Source organism: Centropristis striata, chromosome 4, assembly GCF_030273125.1.
Source record: "Centropristis striata isolate RG_2023a ecotype Rhode Island chromosome 4, C.striata_1.0, whole genome shotgun sequence".
Lineage (NCBI taxonomy): Eukaryota > Metazoa > Chordata > Actinopteri > Perciformes > Serranidae > Centropristis > Centropristis striata.
The window spans coordinates 595343-617500 of NC_081520.1; the positions used below are offsets into that span (position 1 = coordinate 595343).

The following is a 22158-nucleotide window of genomic DNA, read 5'->3' on the forward strand; positions in this document are numbered from 1 at the left end:
CAGCAGAGCGGGTCAACTCTCAGCTCTGCCGTGCAGGTAAAGGACACAGGAAGTAAATGAAATTTTGGTTAGGTGTATATTTCACAGTTGGCTAACACTGACACCTACTGCTCCGTGGTTATCAGGGTCTCCAGCCCTGTCCTCGGCCTTACACCTATCCATCTTATTAATTCTCACTCACTACTTGACTGAGTTGCAGCTGAAGATCATTAGGGCTCTTCGGAGGGCCCTTAAGAGGGTTCCTGTGGAGTGGTGTGCCTCTGAAGTGCCCTTGGCAGGCTGGAGTGTGTGTCTCACTAGCAAACTTATTGTCAGCTGATGAATTCCTCTGTGGAGACAGAGCAGGAGGGTCGGGACGGGAGGCCGAGCGGCGGGGAAAAGATGGAGGCTGCTCCGCCGCTGGAGAGAGAGAGAGAGAGAGGGGGCAGCGCTGTGTGCTCAGGCAGGTCAAAGGTCACTGGGACGGATTGGAGAGGAAGTGGCGGCGAGTAGATCAGAGGAGGGGGGGGGGGGGGGGGGGGGGGCAGCTGAGGCACAGAGGGGGGTGACGAAGACGCGGTGAGGAAGAGGATGATGAAGGGCCGAGAGGATGAAGAGCAGCTCCACAGATTAAGTGAGGGTGATGTAGGCCGAGGCCTTCTCCTTCAGCTGTCTCAGACACAGATGACAACTCCAGCTCCCTGCAACACACACACACACACACACACACACACACACACACACACACACACACACACACACACACACAAACAGCACATCAAGGATCGAAGGTTCAGTCCCTACTATTGTAAAGCCTTGTGGATTAATCCCTGGTTTCAGACAGAGCGTTAAGTAATACTGTAAATTAAAGCTGCATGTTAAACACCACATGCTGAGCTGTGGAGTGCAGATGCAGGGATTTGACAAGTAGTTTGGTTTGGATTTGAGCACGGGATTTGTGACATTAATTAAACATCAACTGGAGACGGATTCTCAGCGTATAGCCTGCTGTATTCTGCCTCTAGGTGTTCTGTGAGCGGCGAGCTGTGAATAAAAATAAATGTTTACCGTCCATGTGAGAGCTCAGTCACGTCTCTTCTTAAGAGTAAAGCTAAAATAAACCGACTGCTGCTGAATTTAAAAAGTGCTTCCTGTAAATGAAAGCGCTGCCTGTGTGGGCAGAGCATGACACTGTTAGTGAGTGTTGAACACGAGTGCCACTGCTACTGTATGTTCAGCCAAGTGACACTTTTACCATGGAAACAGAATATCTTTCCTACTACTCATTTCCATGACAACGGCATCAAACATCCTCAGGCAGCCATCTTGTACGTGGAGCAGGAAAACGACTTTAATTTGAACAGATGTACCTGCGCCACATCAGGACAAAGAGATGCAGATTCATAACCAGTCCTGAGGGTTCAGTTCTGATTCTCACTGAGTCAAAGTGAGACCAGGACCAGTCTGACTGTCTGTCTGTCCACCTACAGCAGACAGTTACACAATCCTGTACAAGGAAAATGTTACCAAACCAAAAATAATGTCACTAGTTCCTGACATATACGAACACTTTTTTAGCGGGCTCAATTTTAAGGCGATAGAGAAGATACTGATATCAATCAGTCAATAACCAGCTGTTATCTTGTCTTCATTTTAAAAATGCAGATGCTAGAGAGAAAGGTGGATCTTTGTCAGCAGGTTGCTGGTGTGTAAATCGAGTGTTGTGACTCAGATTGTTGCTATCGAACAGCTATCTGAACCCTTTGATGCCCAACTTGGGTCTCAAGAAACCCGACCACGTGTTTATATTCTTTTATCTTTGCATTAATTTAATTTCGTCATTCAGTATTGCAGGTTTTCCTCAAATAACTTGTTTTTGATCATCATGCATGCTCATTTCTTGTTTTCATTTCTTACTTTCTGAATAAAACCCCTTTTTTTATCACTACGCTTCTAATGCACAAGGTGATTTCTGACCCATGTTGGTCATTAGAAGGTGTTTATATGTTGTCACCAATTTTAAACCTGACAAAGAACACACAAATATTAACTATCCTATTTGGTTGAATTTGTGTTTTTTCCAATGGAAATTATTATTTGGTGGCTCTAATAAGCCTCAAATGTTAAAATATGTGATTTTCCAATGTAATCTGGTGGTTCTAACAACTCTTTTAAAGTTAAACCTTCAAAATAAGACAAACATGGTTACACATATTTACTCAACTTGTTAATTTAGTGTATCACTTTTTGTATCAGTACGCTTCCTTACGTATTCCAGGTTTTCCTCATTTAATTGTTTTTGATCATCGTACGTCCTGATTTTTTGTTTTCATTTCTTACTTTTTGAATAAAACCCCTTTTTGTATCACTATGCTTCTAATGCACAATGTGTTTGATTTAATTATACAAAAACTGTTTTCCTTCATAAAGTATGAAAGGAAAAATGGAAATAATGATCTGTTGTAATAAAAAAAAGATATTCAAACACACAGCAGCATGAAATAACATGGGGAATGAAAGCGGGTCATTTTTGACCCATGTTGTGCGTCGAAGGGTTAAATCAAGCAGAGGGTCGTCGTGGTAACAAACATCTGTGTCATGTTATGGTGTTTGAGCTCTATTCTGATAGAAGCATCGGCCCTCGTCATGTCTGTAGAACATGTGGAGGTCTCTGCTGGCTCCTCTAGTGTTCCTGTTGTTTATAACAGCTTGTTGTTCATTATCCTCTTGAGGTTTTTTTACACGGATCAGAACCAGAACAGACTCGTGATGAGCTTTAATGTGGAGGTCAAACACATCCGTGCAGCGATAATCATGTTTGTCTGACACGTTGTCGTGCCTGTAAACAGCTGTTTTTCTGAACAAATGTAACCTGATTTCGTCCTGTATTTTTTGGGTGAAACTGTTTCTTTCAGTATCCATCGTTCAGTAACTTATGCTCCCTATACATCAGAAGACTTGGAAAAGACTCAGAAAACTATCAGCTCACACCTGCTCACACCTAAAGACAAGAGTTTTTAGTGTCACACTGAGACTTTAGACAGCAGGGTCACTATTTATCAGACTAGAACTAGATTCTTTTAGCATGTTTTTCCCATCATGCTCTTCGTAAAAATGTACAAACTGGAGGAGAAGCAGCTTTTGGCTCCAGTGTGTGAAGTGGTTTGTGTTGAAAAAAAGAAAAAAAAAGAAGAAGACGACGCCACAAACGTTGGCATTGCTCAACTATGTCTCAAAAAGCCAAACATTAATGTTCTGAACCATTATACACCTTAATAGGTTTACCTAATTGATGAAGTAATTCTCATTAGATTAATGGACTTAACAACTTGACACTCAGTGCTGAGCTGCATCTCAAATTATTCTCAACAGCTTTCAGATGATGTACATGTTGTTAATGTGGCATTTATTGTTGACCTGCTATCTCCCCCTAAAAACCACCAGTCCTCAGTGAAAGGGGACAGAATGCTTGTATTCTCCTTGCTGCTATACATGCTATACGTACCCTCTGGGGGCTCAGACATGGGGGGGCTCAGGCAGTACATGTGGTAGCCTCTGTCACAATCGTCACAGAACAACAGCTGGTCCTGCAACAGAGCAGAATATTCACGTTAACAGATGTTATTGTGTGCAATTTAAAAGGACACAAGAGAATAAATGTGTATTGTACTTGAAGATCTTTTTTGGGTGGACGCTAAGTAATCAACATCTTCCCTTCATAGAAATATCTTTACAACCTTAAAGCTGAAGTAGGCAGAAAACTGGAAAAGGCAAAAAAAGAGGAAATGATCAGTTAGTTTAGTTAGAGAGAGAGCTCTCTCTCTCCTCCAGACAGACGAGCCAGCAGCTCTCTGGACTCTCTGGACTCTCTGGACTCTCTGGACGCGGGACTGTCGGACTTTAGGAACCATTTCCAGTGTTGAAGCTCTCAGGGAGAAGCTGCTCAGCCCGGGTTAGCCTGTTAGCCTGTAGTCCAGCAGGAATATGGCTTGCTGGTCACGTTTACATGTCCTCTGAGTCCGCAGGAGGTTGTTCCGTCCTTACGTTCTGGTCCTCGTAAGGCTAACTCTGCCATCCGTATGAGGACAGACACAAGAGGCTAAAAGCCTTCTGTAAAGCCCTCACACTGGTTTCAAATGTCTGCTGAGGACATAACTGGACTACACCTCTATGCACTGTACTACACCCTGTATAGGTGGATTATAAAAAGTCTCTTAATATTTAGCTTTGAATTAGCCGCAGCTCAAAGTAAGGCTGTCATCTGTAAAACAGCCAATAGGAATGCTATTTCTCTTAAAATGACCTGTGATTGGTAGAAACCTCCTGTCACAGGTTAGATCAGAGCCAAGAGGAGGTGCAGAAGTCCAGTTTTCTCTCAGACAACTTCAATTACAAAAATGCTGAAAGACTTTTATGGATTTTTTGCCAAATGATACCAAAAGTAAACTGCCGACCGCAACTTTAAGGCAAGAAACAATAATGAACAGCACTGTGGCTGTGTTCTCTGCACTAGGGTTTGTGTGAATGCATATTTAAGATTTATTCATGGTTAAAATCTTGGTTTCATCCCAGTGGGACCAGTTGGGCAACAGGATAGCCCAGTGTTAATCCACTCACACCTGTTAGAGAGTCAATGAATCTAAATACGTCTTGTTTAAAAAGTGGATTCCTTCTTCTACACTTGCTCTATCTATAAAATATTCAAAAAACCTTAATTCAAGCAATAAGTTGTAAGGATTTCCAGTATTATGTGCTATAGTGTGTTATGTGTGTGTGTGTGTGTGTGTGTGTGTGTGTGTGCAGCCACGTGTGTTCAGAGCTAACATGTAGTATAAAGTGAGGTCCTACGTCGTTCTCAGAGGTGCCACACAGACTGCAGGACTTGCACTCGATGCACTGCCAGCGATAAGTCCTCACCGCAGCCGTCATGTTCACTGTGAACTGCAGACAGGACGGGTGGCCTGAGTGCACACACAACACACACACACACACACACACACACACCGAGGCACACACACGCACAAGCACACGCCCACACACCGGTTTTCACCATGGCGTTCTGTATTCTGACGAGTCATCCATCATCTACCTGTTCTGTCTGTCTGTCAGTTTGTTGCTTCATATGGGAGATTTATTTATATTTAACAGTCGTGTGTGACAGATGTCAACATTCAATTACTGAGACAGCTGAACCCCATTTCTCCTGCATTTACATTAAGAGACGTAGAATTTAGAATTTAGGTAAAATGATAATGTGCAGTGAAACAGATTAACCTGACATGTACCAACCAGGAAGAGACACAGAATGACCACAGACACATAAAATAAAGACACAAACAGACTGGAACCACTGTGAAAAACTACAAAGATGACTACAAAGAGACACAAAGGAGCTACAAAGAAACGTAATATTACAGCAAAGCAAACAAAAAGACCACATGTAGACACAAAAGACTTAAAATAATTACAAAGTGATGAAAGATGAGAAGAAAAACAGATAAAACAACTACAAAGGAACACAAAGTGGATATAAAGAGACAAAAAGATGCAAATTAAATAACAAAATCAAAATAATTATAAAGAGACACAAAAAGACATAAAACAACAACAAAGAAACTCAAAATAATCACAGAGATGCAAGATGATGGCTACAAAGAAACACAAAATGACGACAAAGAGACATTAAAACAACTACAAAAATCTGAAAATGACAAAAAAGAAACACAGAAGAACTACAAATAAACTTAAAATTACAGCAAAGCAAACATAAAGACCACAAGTGGACACAAAATGTCCACAAAGAGACATAAAACTACTACAAAGTGATGCAAGATGACGACAAAAAGTGGAGAAAACAATGGCACACAAAAACAAAAACAAATAATTATGAAAAGACACCAAACCATAAAGAAATGTGTCTACAATGACGATAAAAAGACACAAAACTATAAGACAAAGAGGGGAAACACCTCTAAAGTATCTGTGTGTCTTGCTTATATGTACAATAGGAGGTGGGCCCGTTCTATAATGTATAATGTATAAATAACGTATAAGACTACGTTGATTTGAACAATTCTATTCTCTATTTTGTTGCCATTTGGACGTTATTTCATCTCTTCTTCACTAGTTATACATTTCAGTTTTTCCTCCTGGTGCTTGATGTTACATGAAGAAAACAATAGAAACGTTGTTATTCCTGACCTTCATTTGTCTTCTCTGTGAGTGTCATAAAGAATATATATATATATATATATATAAATATATATATATATATATTTATATATATATAAAGAAGAGGACCATACCAATGCTTTGCATGCTGCAGCCCATTCACTACAAATCACGTACTGTACATCTTTTTTAGTTCTGCTTTTCTTTTTTTATTTGTCAAATGAAAAAAATATGTATACAGTACATGCAATCAAGAAATAAGTACACATATTCTGCACCATATACACTACAATCTCTGCATGTTTAAATATAACCAGAATATACAAGCACATCCCACAAACAAAAACAAATGGATTCATAATGAGGGGGAGGGGGAAAAAAAGAATACAACCATATTTAAAAAATCATACTTGAACTCTACTTTGATAAGATTTACTGTTGGCCATTCACAACCACAATACACACTAGATGAGACCTTTCCCTGCAGCACATAGGACACGGTCTCAAAAAGAAAAGGAAATAGACAATGGTTTATATCACAAATATAAAGTCTGTTGTTGTACAGCAAGCCAGGACTGAAGGAGTGCAGCACACAAGAATCTGAACCATTTAGTGGGTTGTTTTGGTCAGACAATGTCACACCAAGATTACATTTAATACCAAGGAATGTCTTAGTTTAACAGTTACTTAGTGATCAATGTGACATGACCACTGTACAATAAGTGTGAAAGTTCATTCCTGACTTTGGAAACAGTATCTGACAAGACACCAGAGTGGTTTTTGCATTTCTGACACACTGCAGAGCATCATATTTATTGCATATAACTGTGAGATACATGCAATCTGCTTAATATTGAAAATTGTATCTCGTGTGATTTATCTATCTGATATTCTTGGTATTGTACAAAACTTTACAAAATCCAAAATCCTGTTGCCAGATATTTTATAATCAATGAGAAAGGGATTGTATTGTATATATTATAGCACTTTATTATTAACCCTTGTGTTGTCTTCACCACTTGTCCTAAGGGTAAAAATGACCCACCTTCACTGAACCCCTTCAATAAAGCAGCTGGATTGAATTTTAAAACCCAAATCTAGTTTGCATGGAGAAATAACTCATCACAAACTGTGTGAAGATCAACGTTTTCCCTCTTTACGGTGCAGAAAAACTGTGTTTAATCAGTGGAATCACTCGTTTTTATTACAACACACCTGCCATAATTGGTTTGCTGTTTTACTAGAGTAGGGATTTATTTTTATTACTGAAGGTATTGTATAGGTGTAAACATATTTGTTTAGCAAGCGTGCATGCATATGTACACTTATGCATGCATAGTTTTTGTTTTCTTGAAGAATGAAAATGATTTTATCGCTGCCTAAGACAAGATTTGTTAGTGTACAGCTTTCATAGGAATGTGCGCATATTAGAATATTACTTTTTCTCATGTTGAGGTCATTCTAGGAGAAGTTGATAAAAGGTAATTTGGAGGGTTTCCTCTGCTGTTTAACATGTGGTGGGTCATTCTAAACCCTGAGACAACACAAGGGTCCAGCATCTTAAAGACGATGCTTTTAAATGAAGCTTTGACTTTAATTCCTGGCACGTTTACAACTCTCAAGCAGCAACAAAAGTTTATTTGAGGAATGAGAAATTCTTCTTGCACAGAAGATTTTTAGCACATTTTACATTATAGCCATTGTTTTCCAAAGCATGTCATTTTTTTTATTTTTATGTAGGAAGTTTTAATGTGTTTTCCACCTTTCAGGCAGCCGAGGGTTTTTATCCCTGGCCATCAGGAAGAAAAGCAGCTTGCAGAGAGAAGTTCATGTACGTTTTTTATTTTTAATTTATGTGACCAAACATCATCTCCATGTGTTCCCAATAAACTTAACGGCATTCTCAATTATGTTCCGAGGGAAATATGATGTTTTAAAAACGTGGTTAAGGTCGTGAATTTAAAGGGAACAGTTAAAATGTTATCATGTGATTGAATGGTTGTTATCAGCCTCATAGGTGTTGCTGCACCTACTAGCAGGTCCAGAAGGCTGTTATTATTATTATATATATTATTATATATACTAACATTTATTTATTGTCGGGCGCAGACCTCTTGTGGCTGTAGTGACTATGACAATAGCTGTGTTTTCTTATATAGAGAGGTGAATATTGAAGCGTGAGTTTCCATCAGCTGGTTCAGAGTGAATAAACAAAGCTGCAGTGACTGACTTTAGCCAGAAGATGGCAGTGTTATGTGTTGCTGTTGGCTAATCGGTCAGTAAACAGTAGAAGAAGAAGAGATTTCAGCTGATCATGTGAGTTAAATGTTCACTACGTCAGAACGTATTCGGGAAAAAAAAGATCTCCATCTCCTGTTTAGTGCATTTACTATTTTTCAAAAAAGACAAAAAACACCTTAAGAGAGCGTAAAAACGTGTACGCGCTTTTTTCCAGTTTTGTCGAATTTTGGTGCTTCCATCAAGCTTTTCTAATGCAAGAAATGTGTTGATGGAAACACGACGAGAGAGCAGGAATGTTTCCATGCTGAAATAAAACACATAGCTACAGTTGGTCATGATAATTAATGCTTAAAGTCATGGATAGTGATGCTGTATCTCAATCTGAATACTTCTGTCAGTACACTTTGGTTTAATGCATGATGTCCTCACAACAGACTGTGAAATAATGGAGGATGTCGTCACCTAGCAACAAGTTAAACCATCTTGGTTTATGACCGTTGCCATGGAGTGAAAACACACCATGAAATGGACAAAGTTCTAAGTTTAAAAACTAGTGACCTGTCAATCAAACAGTAACATGAACTTCATGCTATAAGTTTGAGACCATAAACTCATAACGAGAGAGTTACTGAGGTAATAAATCATCTTCCTCTTCACTTACTGTACATACTAACTGACTTGTTGGGACCAGTGGAGTTGCCCCCTGCTGGCCATTGGAGATTGAATAGTGACTTAAAAAAAAGTTGAATTTCTCTTATTAATTTTTAAAAAATTGCAATAAAATTTAATTTATATATACAACGCTTTTACAAGTGCCCACAAGTGTCAAGAATATTGGGGATACAAATTGGGTCTCTACATGCTAAACATGTCCTCTCCTCTCTGCTCTGTGTAAACAGCCTCTCCTGTCCTCTCCTCTCTGCTCTGTGTAAACAGCCTCTCCTGTCCTCTCCTCTCTGCTCTGTGTAAACAGATTTCCAGTGAGTATTTGTCACGTGACCGTTGGTCTCAGCAGAATCAATCATGTCTTCACAGTGTCTCTGAGGAGAATTTATTGTTTTTAACAGGATCTGGTTAGTGCAAACTGTTTATTTTTGGCAACGTTTTTAATGAGACATGTAGAATAAAGTGATTTTAACAGAAATATCACAATTTTAAGCTTCGTTTTGATGACTTTTTCTAACAGGAACTGAACATATGAGCCACTCAAGGACTGTCTGAAAGTTCAAATTTCAATGATAATGCCTTTTTTACAGTGTCGTTCTACAATAATCGGAGTATCTTTATTGTATTTTATTTTAAGAAAACATACATTTCAGAGGGTTAAGGCACTTCCAGTTGGCTTCACTTCCAAAACGTAGCAAAGATGGCGACTGTTGAGTCTTTTTTTTGTCTGACAGTGTGAAGGCACATCATACACTTAAAGATGCCTAAATACAGAAGTGTTTAATGTAGATACAGCATGAGATGATGGGAGATGATGCTTGCTGATATTTGTGAGTTGCTTTTATGTAGTTTTTATTCTCTGCAAACTGGTTTTCAGATTGTAGTAAAAAATGTAAGCTGAAAGCTGCTTGGAAGGTGAGAAAATACCTCAAAAAGCGAAAACATTACAGAAAATGTCTATTAATATTAAGTATACTGTACATGATTTGTAGTAGACGGGCTAAAACAAAACAAAACATAAAAATCACTGGTATGGTCCATCCATTTTTAGGCGTAACAGGAATTGAAACTTGCATTTATTTATATAGGAAATAGTAAATCTATGCTCAACAAGCGAAGCATCAACAGAGGACCGCCGTCCTCCTGCCAATCATCCCCTTCAGCGGAGCCCTACCTGAGCGCCCACAGTCCGCACAGGAGATAAGGTCTTCAGGACAGCCCGTCTTCTTAGAGCCTCCCAGGCAGAAGTCGCAGTAGCCGTTGGCGATCACTGAGCCGTCTGGTGCTTTCTTGGCTGGAAGATTAAAGAGAAAGAGAAGCAGGTAAGGAAGAGGAGAGGCTTCAGTTTAATCCATCTGGACTCTGAGAGAAGGGGATGAAGAGCAAAGTGTAAACTCATAAGTCAGTGTTATGAAATGTCTCCCTGGATTGAAGGAGGTGGAGACACGGACTGGAGAAGTTAGAGCGGCTGTCACACAGTCTGCTGACCAAAGGGGAACATTGTGGCTGGTGTAGACCAGCGATGGGCAACTTAAATACTGCAGGGGGCCACAATTACCACAGGGCCACATATAGGAGCATCACTAACCAGATATGATGAAACTGACATTTTAAATATGTTTACAGTGCACTAACTTAACATATTTCATGCTCAAATGCATGTACACTGCAAAAAAGGTCTAAAAACCAGATCAAACAGTAAATCTGAGGGAAATGATCTTGCTGCATGGACAGATAATTTTTACCTTGACAAGATTTCTTTAATTAAGATTATTAAATCTAGAAATAAGCATGTTGAACACTTAAAATAAGAAATTAACTCTCATCACCTATTAACACTTCTAAATCTAAAGTTGTTGTTTTTTTATCTTGGTAAGAATCAAGTAATTTGCAGTGTTTAACAGTATAAATAGGAATACAAAAGGATTGAAGCAAATAGAAAATAACCAGTGCAAGAACAGCAGACCAACATTAATTGCAAGAAGTCATTTTGTGCATTTTTACACTGCACTTTTAAGATTTCATGCTCAAATGCATGTAGTTGTACTGAGGGCCACTTCAAGTGAGGGTGAGGGCCGTATGCGGCCCCCGGGCCTCCTGTTGCCCATCCCTGCTGTAGACAGTGAGTTACTAGATGTAAAACAAAAGAGAAGGAGGAGATCTGTAACTAAGTCCCTGTAGCTGAGTTTACAGAGCAGCGTCCCAGTTGGGCCCTGTCTCTCTCTCTCCATCTGTTTGCTTTGGTAGAAACCAGCAGCCGAGCCGGTCTGAGCCGAGCCGGTCTGAGCTGAGCCGGTCTGAGCTGAGCCGGTCTGAGCCGAGCCGGTCTGAGCCGAGCCGGTCTGAGCTGAGCCGGTCTGAGCTGAGCCGGACTCACCAAACCTGGTTCACCCAGGAGAGGCTCAGACAGGGACGTCTGCTCTCTGGGGTCGCTAGAAACATATTTTTATGAGTGGAGGAGGAAGAGGAAGAGGAGGACGTGTGTGTGTGTGTGTGTGTGTGTGTGTGTGTGTGTGTGTGTAAGTGTGTGTGTGTGTAAGTGTGTGTGTGTGTGTGTTTGTGTGTGTGTGTGTGTGTGTGTGTGTGTGTGTTGCCGGGACAGACCTGCCGTCACGCTGAGCTCGGAGAGGCAAGTGCTCCACGTGAAGCCGTTTCATAATGATTATTAACAAGAGAGAGATTCCCCCTGCCTGCCTCACTGCTGCTGGGTATGTATGTGTATGTATGCCCCCCCCCCCCACCCTTCAACCTGTCTGTCTGCTGCCTGTCTTGCTGCTGTTGATTGCATAATCACTTTAATGGAAGCAATCACATAACCACTGCAGACTGTTCTGTATGTGTGCTTTCTTCTCTAAGACGTAACGCACTGGACAGGTCCTCACAATGACTCACCAGGCAGGACGGAGCAACAGGGAACACAATGGAGTGGGCTACACAGGTACACACACACACACACACACACACACACTCACACACACACACACACACACACATATAGAAAGCCATTCATCCTGCAGAATAACAAAAGATAAGCACACACTAGGTGCAGCAGACAGACAGACAGTGCTGTAGGTGATACTGTGTGTATACAGAGACAGACAGAGGTCATTAATCCATCCATCGCTGGGCGGAGTCTGGTTTGGCCGGGAGGGGGGGGGGGGGGGGGGGGGGGGGGGGGGAGAGGGTGAATCTGATGGAAAAGAGGGTGAGAAGGGAAGGAGGAGTGAGCGAGATTGGGTTTCTACTCCACAGGGTTTGGCTTTAATCCTCTGAGAAATGAAATAATAAAAGAAACTCTCTGATCAGGATGAGAGACAGACAGACAGACAGACAGACAGACAGACAGACAGACAGACAGACAGACAGACAGACAGACAGACAGAGGGAGGGGAGGGGAGGGAGGGAATGATAAGCTGTACCTGCTGCTGCAGGATTCAACAGGAGTGGAGCAGAGAAAGCAGGAGTCTGTCATCTACACTGAGAGAATGTAACTGCAGAGACTTTACTGCTGCTGCTTTACTTCCATAGCTGCAGCCTGATGATGAATAATAAGGTGGAGAGGTGTTTCACCACCAACAGTCATGAAATGTACTTCAACTGTTCTAGTTACCATGTGCACAAGGACTTTGAGGTAAAGAAAAGGTTTAGAGTGGGCTGTAAAGGTAAACACTGTCTCCTACCTGATTCAGATTATTAATCATTATTTTTAACACAGATGGCTTTATCATCATGATTCTCACTGATCTCTTTTTCCAGGGATAATATGAGATCTTGCTGGTGTCAGCTTTTTCAAATTATGAGAGTTTCATTATAGGAAAAAAAAAAAAAAAACACACCTGCACATCATGAGGCGGGGGATATGTCCTGGCCTATTTTACCACATTATTAAAAACCCTCAGAACGTCGATGTGGCCTTTTTAATCATATGAAACGATGAAAAGATAACGTGATATAGATTTCTGTACATCATTGGAAGATACAAACAATAATAGCAGCAGCATGTGAGCCATATGTCAACTGGTCAAAATTAAGAAAAATATGTTATTATTTCCAATATATTCTTCAATTCTCCTGCCCACCAAACTGTACAATTTGCAGCATTTTCCTTTCATCCATAATATATCAAATGTGATATGGTGTGTTCACACACAGTCAATGCAAGGAAAGTAGCGATACACGTCAGGATTTGATGCAGTTTACAAGACTGGATTCACAATCATTTCTCATGCAAAAATCTATAAAATATATTTCTAGTGTAATGTACCAAACAAATCATTTAAAAAATTGTCCGAGGCCTGCATCAGTTTTTAAAACAAAGTCACTAAAACAGCAACGGTTGCATCATCAGCACCACACACAAACAAGCCAGATTAGGATATTCTATTCTGTCATATCTCATCTATGACTCCATGTCGGATATATAACATATATATATATATATATATATATATAACATATATATATATATATATATATATATATAACATACCAAGTAAAAGCTGGAAGTCAATTCAGTAAAACAACTTACACAGAAATGATACAAATTTGCTTTTGATGTTTGCAGGACTTTAATTGAAAAGACTCTACTTGCCTACTTGGTTGATAACGAGCTTTGTCTTGACTTATTGTTGGCTTATTGTTTTATATTGATGATTTTGTTCTGACTCCATACACACAGTGCAGCCTCATCCTACCAATATCATGTTTTCCTCTCATCTCTATCTTTATTTTGTAGTAAACATAACTTTAGCTCCAGATTTTGAAGTTTACTTGATGTGCAGAAAGTCACATTGCAACTCTTCTGCATGGCAGCAAACGCTTTGTTTCCCCTTGAACACTGACTGTATCTAGTTCCTGTTTGTGGCTGTCCACTGATGGGAAGTCCTGAATTAATGTTGTTTTAAACAGTAGCCCTTGAGCCTCAAGTAATATTAATGCACTGACAGCCCAGGTACGTTCATCTTATTCTCGCTGTTAGCTTAGCATATTGGGATGCTAATGCCATCAGTTTTACAGGTATTTGATCAGAAACAAAGCATTGAAGAAATTACTTTTAATTTTGACCTGATGATCGCTTCATGAACCAGGACAGAGTTCATCCTGAGCATTGAATATCATGTGCTGCTGTCCTGCTCCACATGAATGAGGAACAGAAGACAGTATAAAGACTAGAGCGCTGGTGAATGAGCATACAGTATGTACAGTAAGTGTATTTACTGTATAAAGAACAACAGAGCCAGATGTTGACTGAGTCTAGCAGGAGGACGTGTAACGCTGCAGAGACATATGTGGCAGCAGCCTGGAGCCAATGCAAACACATTTTTTTCTTCTTGTTCTGGTCAAATAAATTGCTTTTATCTTTGTTGCTTTTATTTGGGCTCAGCGCTGCTGATTGGGCCTCACGGTCCCTGGTGGGAGAAACTACACACACACATGTGGATAGCCACACACACACACACACACACACACACACACACCCAGGCTACATTTATCTGTTTGTGTGCTACGATTAGGTGTGTGTCTCTGTTTGCCTTTGTAGTTTTGTGTGCCTGCATGTGTGTGTGTGTGTGTGTGTGTGTGTGTGTGTGTGTGTGTGTGTGTGTGCGTGTGTGTGCGTGCTTCAAGGCCCCAGAGAGTGAATCAGCAGGTCCTGACGCATGTGAGTGAGTTGGGGCTGCCCGCTGGCCTGCCTGCATGGAGGAAAAAACTCCATCAATGATTAAACGCCTGCGGCCATGTTTCAGACGCCGCCCGCAACCACAGACACGCCACCGGGGGGGGGGGGGGGGGGAGAATAAAGAGGAGTGAGCTAATGAGCAAAAATAAAACACATATAAGCCACGCTGAGAAAAAAAGAGAGCTTGAAGAAAGAAAGATGGCAGAAGTCAGCTGGCTCTTTTTTCCTTCTCGTCCTCCCTCGTTAGTTTTTTACCTTCTCCTTTTCCTCTCAGTCTCTGAATCGTCACCTCCTTCAGCCACCTTCCTCCGCTCCTCTCCTCTCTTTTCTTTTTCTACCTCCATTTCTCCCTCCTTTACCTGACCCTCCTTTCCTCCCTCCTTCCCTCCTTCCCCTTCCCTCCACTCCTCTTCCAATTACCAGGAGGAGTATGAGCAGAACCGCACACTTCACAGCTTTCAAGTGTTGGAGAGAGATCCTCCTGGGAATTATCCAGCAAGAGATGAATCCTCAAATGCTCCTCACCCCACCTCCTCCCCACCTCCTCCACCTCCCCACCAACACCTACCCTTCCCCATCCTTCCTCGCTCTCTGCTGATAATTTCTCTCTCCCCGTCTCATTTTCTCTCCCTTCCTCCTCCTGCAGCTCCTTCGTTACCTTGAGTTGTGATTTCTCTCTCTGAGCCGCCACTTGCCCTGCTCGCCTCCTTTTTTCCTGCTCGCCTCCTTTCTCCAACTGAAGTCGCTCTTTTTTTACTCTCAGCAAAATAATTGTATATTGTTACATTTTTCATTTTATTTTTTATTTTTCTTGTTCATCTAACGTGTTATTTATCAATTCTGACATTTGATAAAGCAGTTCTATTAAAAAAAATACCTCAAATATTTAAAGTTGGTCAAAATGAGATAAATCCCCTTCTGTCTCTGTGTGTGTGTGTGTGTGTGTGTGTGTGTGTGTGTGTAGAGTGTAGAATGCAGAAACAATGACACAATGACATAAATCCTAATATTTAAATCATTGCGTTGTCATGTTTTGTATTCCCTACATGGCACTCCTTCAGATGAAACATCCTCATCACAGATTAATGAAATAATAAACTCTTTTTAATCATTCCAGACACATCTCTGTCCTGTGGAGGGTTAGGGTTAGTGTTGGACACCATGTTTGTCCAAAACATCAACCTGGCCGTTAAATAAAGCCGTTTTCATCTTTTTGTCAATGCATTTTTAAGATATTTTTAAGGATTGTTAATAATTGATGTTGCGTAAGTCAGTAGGAGAACGTTTTTAGCCCACAAGGAACATTTGATCCTTCAATTATGTCTGAAAGATAAAAACTTTTAAATTCTGATCAACGGTTACCTTCTTAAAAAGCCACCTGCTCGCTTTTCTTCCACCTATTTTTTACTGTCTAGTTACTTTAGACACATTTTTTCGAGCCCATCCTCCCTCACAAAGACCTCTTGTCTGTACAGCTGCCTGTTACCATTGATATATATATATATTGATACATATGACGGAGGCTATGGTGAACATGGAGTTATGGAGGCTAAAATCAGAGAACAAAGGATGACATGATGAACTGATGGAGGAGGAGGAGACACTAGTCCCAGTCAGTCTCTGGTTGGTCCAGGAGCCTCCATCACCCAGAGCTCCTCCTGGTGCGGACTCTGTCACTCTTTATACTACGGTTATACCGTTATTGTCCTCGTTTAATATTCACTCCCTGTCTGTCTATGTCACTGTATTGTATTATTGCACAATAAAAAAAAATAATTAAAAAAAGTCTTTATACTATGTCACTCTCTTCTTGGCTCCTGTAATAATTACTACAGCCACTACAGCTCATCACCCAACAATTAATATCACTATAGTAAACTATTTCCTGGGCTAACATTAGCATTAGCTTTCATTAGCTTTCATTAGCTTTCATTAGCTTTCTGACCCTACTAGTAGATGAAGCAGACCCTTCTCACCCATAGCTGATAACGCCCATTCATAATGTCTGAAACAGATGTGTAGTTTAGGTTGTTTAGAGATATTTTTTTGAAATGAGGATTACTCAGTTTTTCTGTTATAAGCTTTTATATTTGGGTATGTCCAATATTACCAAAAAAGCATCTCTTTTAGCAGAGCAAAATCATATCTATTCAAATTAAACTTTTCAACTTTTCATATCGAGTCCAAATGAAAATGAAAGTGAAAGTATCTCAACCCTTTTAGGGAATTATTTTATTTGAACACTATGTGACTAATAGTGACCTGGTAGGAACATTTCTTGTTGTGTGTAATCTAGAAAAGGTCAAAAAGACAAAAAGAGCTCAACTTTGAGAAAGTACAGGACCAAAAGAAGTCAGAAGTCTGTTTCCTGCTGCTGGCCTCGTCCCTAACGTATCTCTCTTTCTGTCTTCACTTCCTCCTCTTCCTCTCCCCCACCTCCTCTTCCTCTCCCCTCGTCTCCCTCCCAGACTTTGACCTGGATCGATACCTCAGCCCGTCTGTGGCTGGTCGATAATCTCCTCCTCTGGCCGGCTGCAGTGGAAGCCTCATCAACTTAGAGCTTCCATCCGAGAGGAATCACTCTGCCACACACACACACACTAACAAACACACCTACCTGTTGACTTTCACACTTTCTTTTTTTACATTTTCTTTTATTCCCACTCTGGTTTTACATGTTTCTAGATCGAGGTGATTGAATGTGCAGCTTTAAACTCCTCCTGTTGATTCACATCAAGGTAGCTCAGCCATTGACAGAGAAACACAAGTTGCCGTGGCTACCATCTCCAAAAATACGAAACTTGATTAGTCAAGGTTGAGGTTTAGATGGGATTAACAAGTGACGGCTGAGTGTGTTTTCACTGTGTGTGAGGCAACAAACACTCCAGAGCTGCAGTTAGCTGGGAGGATGAGGAGGAAGGAGGAGGAAGAAGAGATAAGGTAGGAGGAGGCAGGGAGTGAATGAGGCGTAGGAGAAAGAGGAAAAAGACAGAGAAGAGGAGGAAAACGAGGAAGCACAAAGGGAGAGAAGGAAAGGAGGCGAAGAGGAAAAAAAAGTGTCTCCGTTGTATCGGAGCAGCGGTGTGTGAAAACACACACTCTGCACTCCTGTCGCCTCGCTGCTTAATGAGGAGAGCCTCTCAGGAGCACACAATGAAACACCCACCCACACACACATACAGTAGACACACACACACACACACACACACACACACTCAGAGATTTACAACCAAGCCTTTGCATAATAACTTTTGCTGTCCAGTTTCAGTCCCATCCCCCTCTCGCTCTCTTTAAAGTGATGAATGAGAGTAGCCCTTGTCCAGCCACACACACACACACACACGTAGAAACATAATTACAGTCACAAAATTGCACAAATCTAACAAAAGGATAAACAAATAAAAAGCACAAATATGTGAATTCACACACACAGAAGCAGCGAATGCTCAAGGAGACATCTTCAGGTTTTTTTATGCAGACGAGGAGGCAGAGATGCAGTCAGATGGAAACCGTCAGTCACAGATGAAAAGTCACCGGCTTCCTTTCTCTCTCTCTCTCTCTCTCTCTCCTCTCTCTCTCTCTCTCTCTCTCTCTCTCTCTCTCTCTCTCTCTCTCTCTCTCTCCTCTCTCTCTTCCTCCCATCCTCTTCCTCTTTGCACTTTCATGCTTTCTCATTATTGCGGCTGCTCTCTCTGCCTCTGATTCGATCTCTTCTCTGCGCTTCATTGTGCTTCATCTTTTTTTCGCTTCCCTTTCCTTATTTGGTCTCCATCTATTTTTTTTTCCTTTCCTCTGCTTTACTCTCAAAAAGGAAATTGGAACTCTTTCCTGCAATCCATCTGTTGTCACACTAATGCCTGCACCAGTGCTATGCTCTGTTTTCCCCCCATTTCTGCTCTTTTTCCATCCCTGCACCCTCCAAATCTACCCCACCCTCACCCTCACACACACACACACACACACACACACACAAGTACTACTTTCACTCATGTCCAGTCAGCAGGTTGCGTAACTCCCAGTGCATTGTGGGTCTGCATGCATGCATTTGTGTGTGTGTGTGTGTGTGTGTGTGTGTGTGTGCAATGTGAGCTTGCGTGCAGAGATGACATTGCAAAGTAAAGAGGACAGAGGCAGTTTTGGTGCATAATAAAACTTGATCTATGGCTGCTTTGTAATCACACTGACCCGCAGAAACACACACACACACACACACACACACACACACACACACACACACACACACACACACACACACACACACAGAGAGAGAGTACGTCAGGCTCTGCAGTCTGCAGATATGTGCACATTTAGCCAATAGACACACATACCAATGTATCACACACGCACACAGATACACAAACTCCCCCATAAATCATGCATTTAAAGAAATCACACACAGCACACTTTGCACATGCATTTGCACACTTTGTGCACATGTACTCCACATTTGCACACACTTAAAAAGAACCACTTAGCCTGCACGGGCTTGTGTCCCTGTCGATGAAGAGTTAAAATGCAAATAATTAATCCTATTTTGTTCCAGGGAGAAACGGGCCGGGCATGTGACTGTGAAATCCTGTTTGAAATGAGCCCAACCTCACATGGTCACTATAATGTGTGTCAACGCTACTGTCATGTGTCAAAAATGACCAGCTGGCCAAAACCAAAAAAAAAAAAAAAAAAGAGCATATAAAGGAGAATTCTACAAAAAGACATTCAAAAAAAAGAGAGCTGCATCTCATTATGTGTGGCATGTTGGCACTGGAACGGGGAGTTTAGTTTCTGTAGGTGCTGCAGTCTTCTTTGTGTGTTCAGTCGTGGTGGCTAGCTCTGCTGCTGCTAACTCATTAGCATTTTATTACAAACAAACCAGAATTGTAAAAGGCACCATTCTGAAGAATGCCTCTCATATCTGACAGAATAAGTAAAAGTGAGATAAATTACTATTGCATTATGTCAAATCACATATGGACATTTTGAATGATAGTAGAACTGTAACACTTTCTATGAAGCCCATGTCTATAATGCATTATAAGCAAACTTTCAATGCATTGTAATCTGCTTATAGCATTGTGTAATTATAGTTATCAGCACTCAAAACTATTCATAATGCTTTAAAACAACAAACAGAGCACTCATAAGGTCAAATGTCTTTAATGCATTACAGACATAGTTATATTGAATATATTCTGCTTATAAGCACTCATAACCATCATGGTGTGTTATCATTCTCGTTAATACATTGTAGTATTTTTTATAACGCATTAATAATAGGCTTAACGTAGGTTTGAAGTTAGGCTTTTGCCAACCCTATCATGCTTCATAACTATGTTTATAATGTATTATAAGTATGTTTATAAGGCATTATAGACAAGTGCAGCTATTGTAAAGTTTATGATACTTGACCTTATAAGTCTGAATAAAATGTGTTATAATGTGGCAGGATTATTGGAAAGTGTTACCTGTTTGCATGCCCATGTGTATAATGCATCATAACCATACTTTGAATACATTCTAATCTGCTTATAGCACTGTATAATTATAGTTATGAGCAATCATAAATATTCATAATGCTCTACAACAACAAGTAAAGCATCATATTACTTGATAATCACTGTCAGCCACTGATTGTTTCTGGGTTACACTTTCTATGACACCCATCTTTAATGCGCTATAAACATAGTTATATTGAATATAATCTTCTTAACAAAAGCTATAAGCATTCATAACGATCATAGTGTATCATAATAATAATTGTAACACTATAATGCATCATAACTATGCTTATAATGCATTGTAGACACATTATGATACTTCACTTTATAAGTCATTATATAACGCATTATAATGTGGTAGATGTATTGTTATAAACAGATTATAACATGTTTTATGTATGTTTATAATGCATTTTAGATGGGCTTCATAGGAAGCATTTATAGTGTCTATAATGCATTATAAACATAGTTATGATGCATTATAGGATTAGGATGAGCCTGACCTCTGACCCTCACTCACTCTATTCTATTAGATTTTATTGTTTTTACTGTTTTTAGTATTTTTTGTTTTCATTGTTTTTATTTATACCTATTTGTGTATAATTTATTCTATTTTAATAACTGTACAGCACTTTGGTCAACTGAGGTTGTTTTTAAATGTCTATAAATAAACTTTGACTTGATTTGACTCACTCACATGAATACATTATAATACATTGTAACAAAAAATTGAATAAATATTAATATATATATATATATATATAATATTACAACTATGACAATAATAAAATACTAACTCAACCGTATAAGTCATTATACAATGTTTTACATAATGAGACAATGATTGCTATATATATATAATATATATAATGTTATGATTTAGTGCTTAAAACTATAATTATACAGTGCTATAAGTAGATTATAACACATCCTATGTTTATAATGCATCATAGACATGGCAGAAGTCTAAAAAAAAACCTGTTGTTTTTACGGTAAAAAAACAGCAGCTGTGGTTGCCAGAACTTTACCGTAATAAATACGGTGCAACTTTTTGTAATATTATGGTAAAATTTTATTGGCACTGTTGATTTCACGTTTAAGATTGCCATTTTATTCCATATTTTACTGTAAAAAAAGAACGTTTTTTCATTGAAAAAAACGCTGTTCTTTCTGCCATATAATCGGCAAGAAAATACTTTATAAATGCCGCATGAATTAAAGATTTTACCATTAAATATTACAGTATATTTCTGTTGGAGTTTTTAGTGACCGTGTGTATGAATACCTGTTTGACATTGTTGCATGGTTGAATCTAGTTTCCTAGATTCCTAGTTTCCTCCTCCCTCTCTGTGTTTTACAGTTACAGTCAGTCACAGACAGTAGAACAGACAGACAGACAGACAGAGATGGTGGTGGGTGGTGCTGCTGGTGGTGGTGGTGTGTGTGTGTGTGGGGGGGGGGGGGTTGTGGTGGTGTGTGTGTGGGGGGGGTTGTGGTGGTGGTGTGTGTGTGTGGGGGGGGGGGGGGGGGTCTATCCAAACATGGCCGAGACAAGCGAGCAACAGAAACAAGGAGCCACAGCAGCACATGTTAAGACAGAATATGAAATGAAGCAGACTCTGATATCAGCCTCCTTCACCACCAACCGTCTGGGGGAATCTATATGATGAATCATGAAGAGAAGAATTCTTCTCCTCTATAACTCTGCTGCTCGCTGAGCTTCTGTCTTTGTCTGTTTTCTCTCTCTCCTCCTATTCTTTATGTTATTCTTAATGAACTCCTCTGTGCCCCCCCCCCCCTCTCTCTCTCTCTCTCTCTCTCTCTCTCTCTCTCCCTCTCTCTCTCTCTCTCTCTCCAATACTTCAACTTCTTCCATTCTTCTTCACTCTCCTCTCTTTCTCTATTCTCTCAATACCTTTCCTCCCTCCC

At 40.2% G+C, this 22158-nt stretch overlaps 1 protein-coding gene across 1 annotated transcript in view; it reads right to left on the minus strand.

Annotated features, from left to right (window-relative positions):
• Window positions 1–539: 539 nt before the first annotated feature.
• The window catches only part of dpf1 (double PHD fingers 1), a 58525-nt gene continuing 36906 nt past the window's right edge, over window positions 540–22158 (minus strand). Inside the window, exons 9-12 of the mRNA XM_059330490.1 lie at window positions 10232–10351; window positions 4828–4940; window positions 3485–3566; window positions 540–680 (exon numbers count right to left, since the gene is read on the minus strand). Of these exons, the coding sequence (XP_059186473.1) occupies window positions 610–680; window positions 3485–3566; window positions 4828–4940; window positions 10232–10351 (386 nt within the window). The 3' untranslated portion in view covers window positions 540–609. The remainder of the gene's footprint in view (window positions 681–3484; window positions 3567–4827; window positions 4941–10231; window positions 10352–22158) is intronic.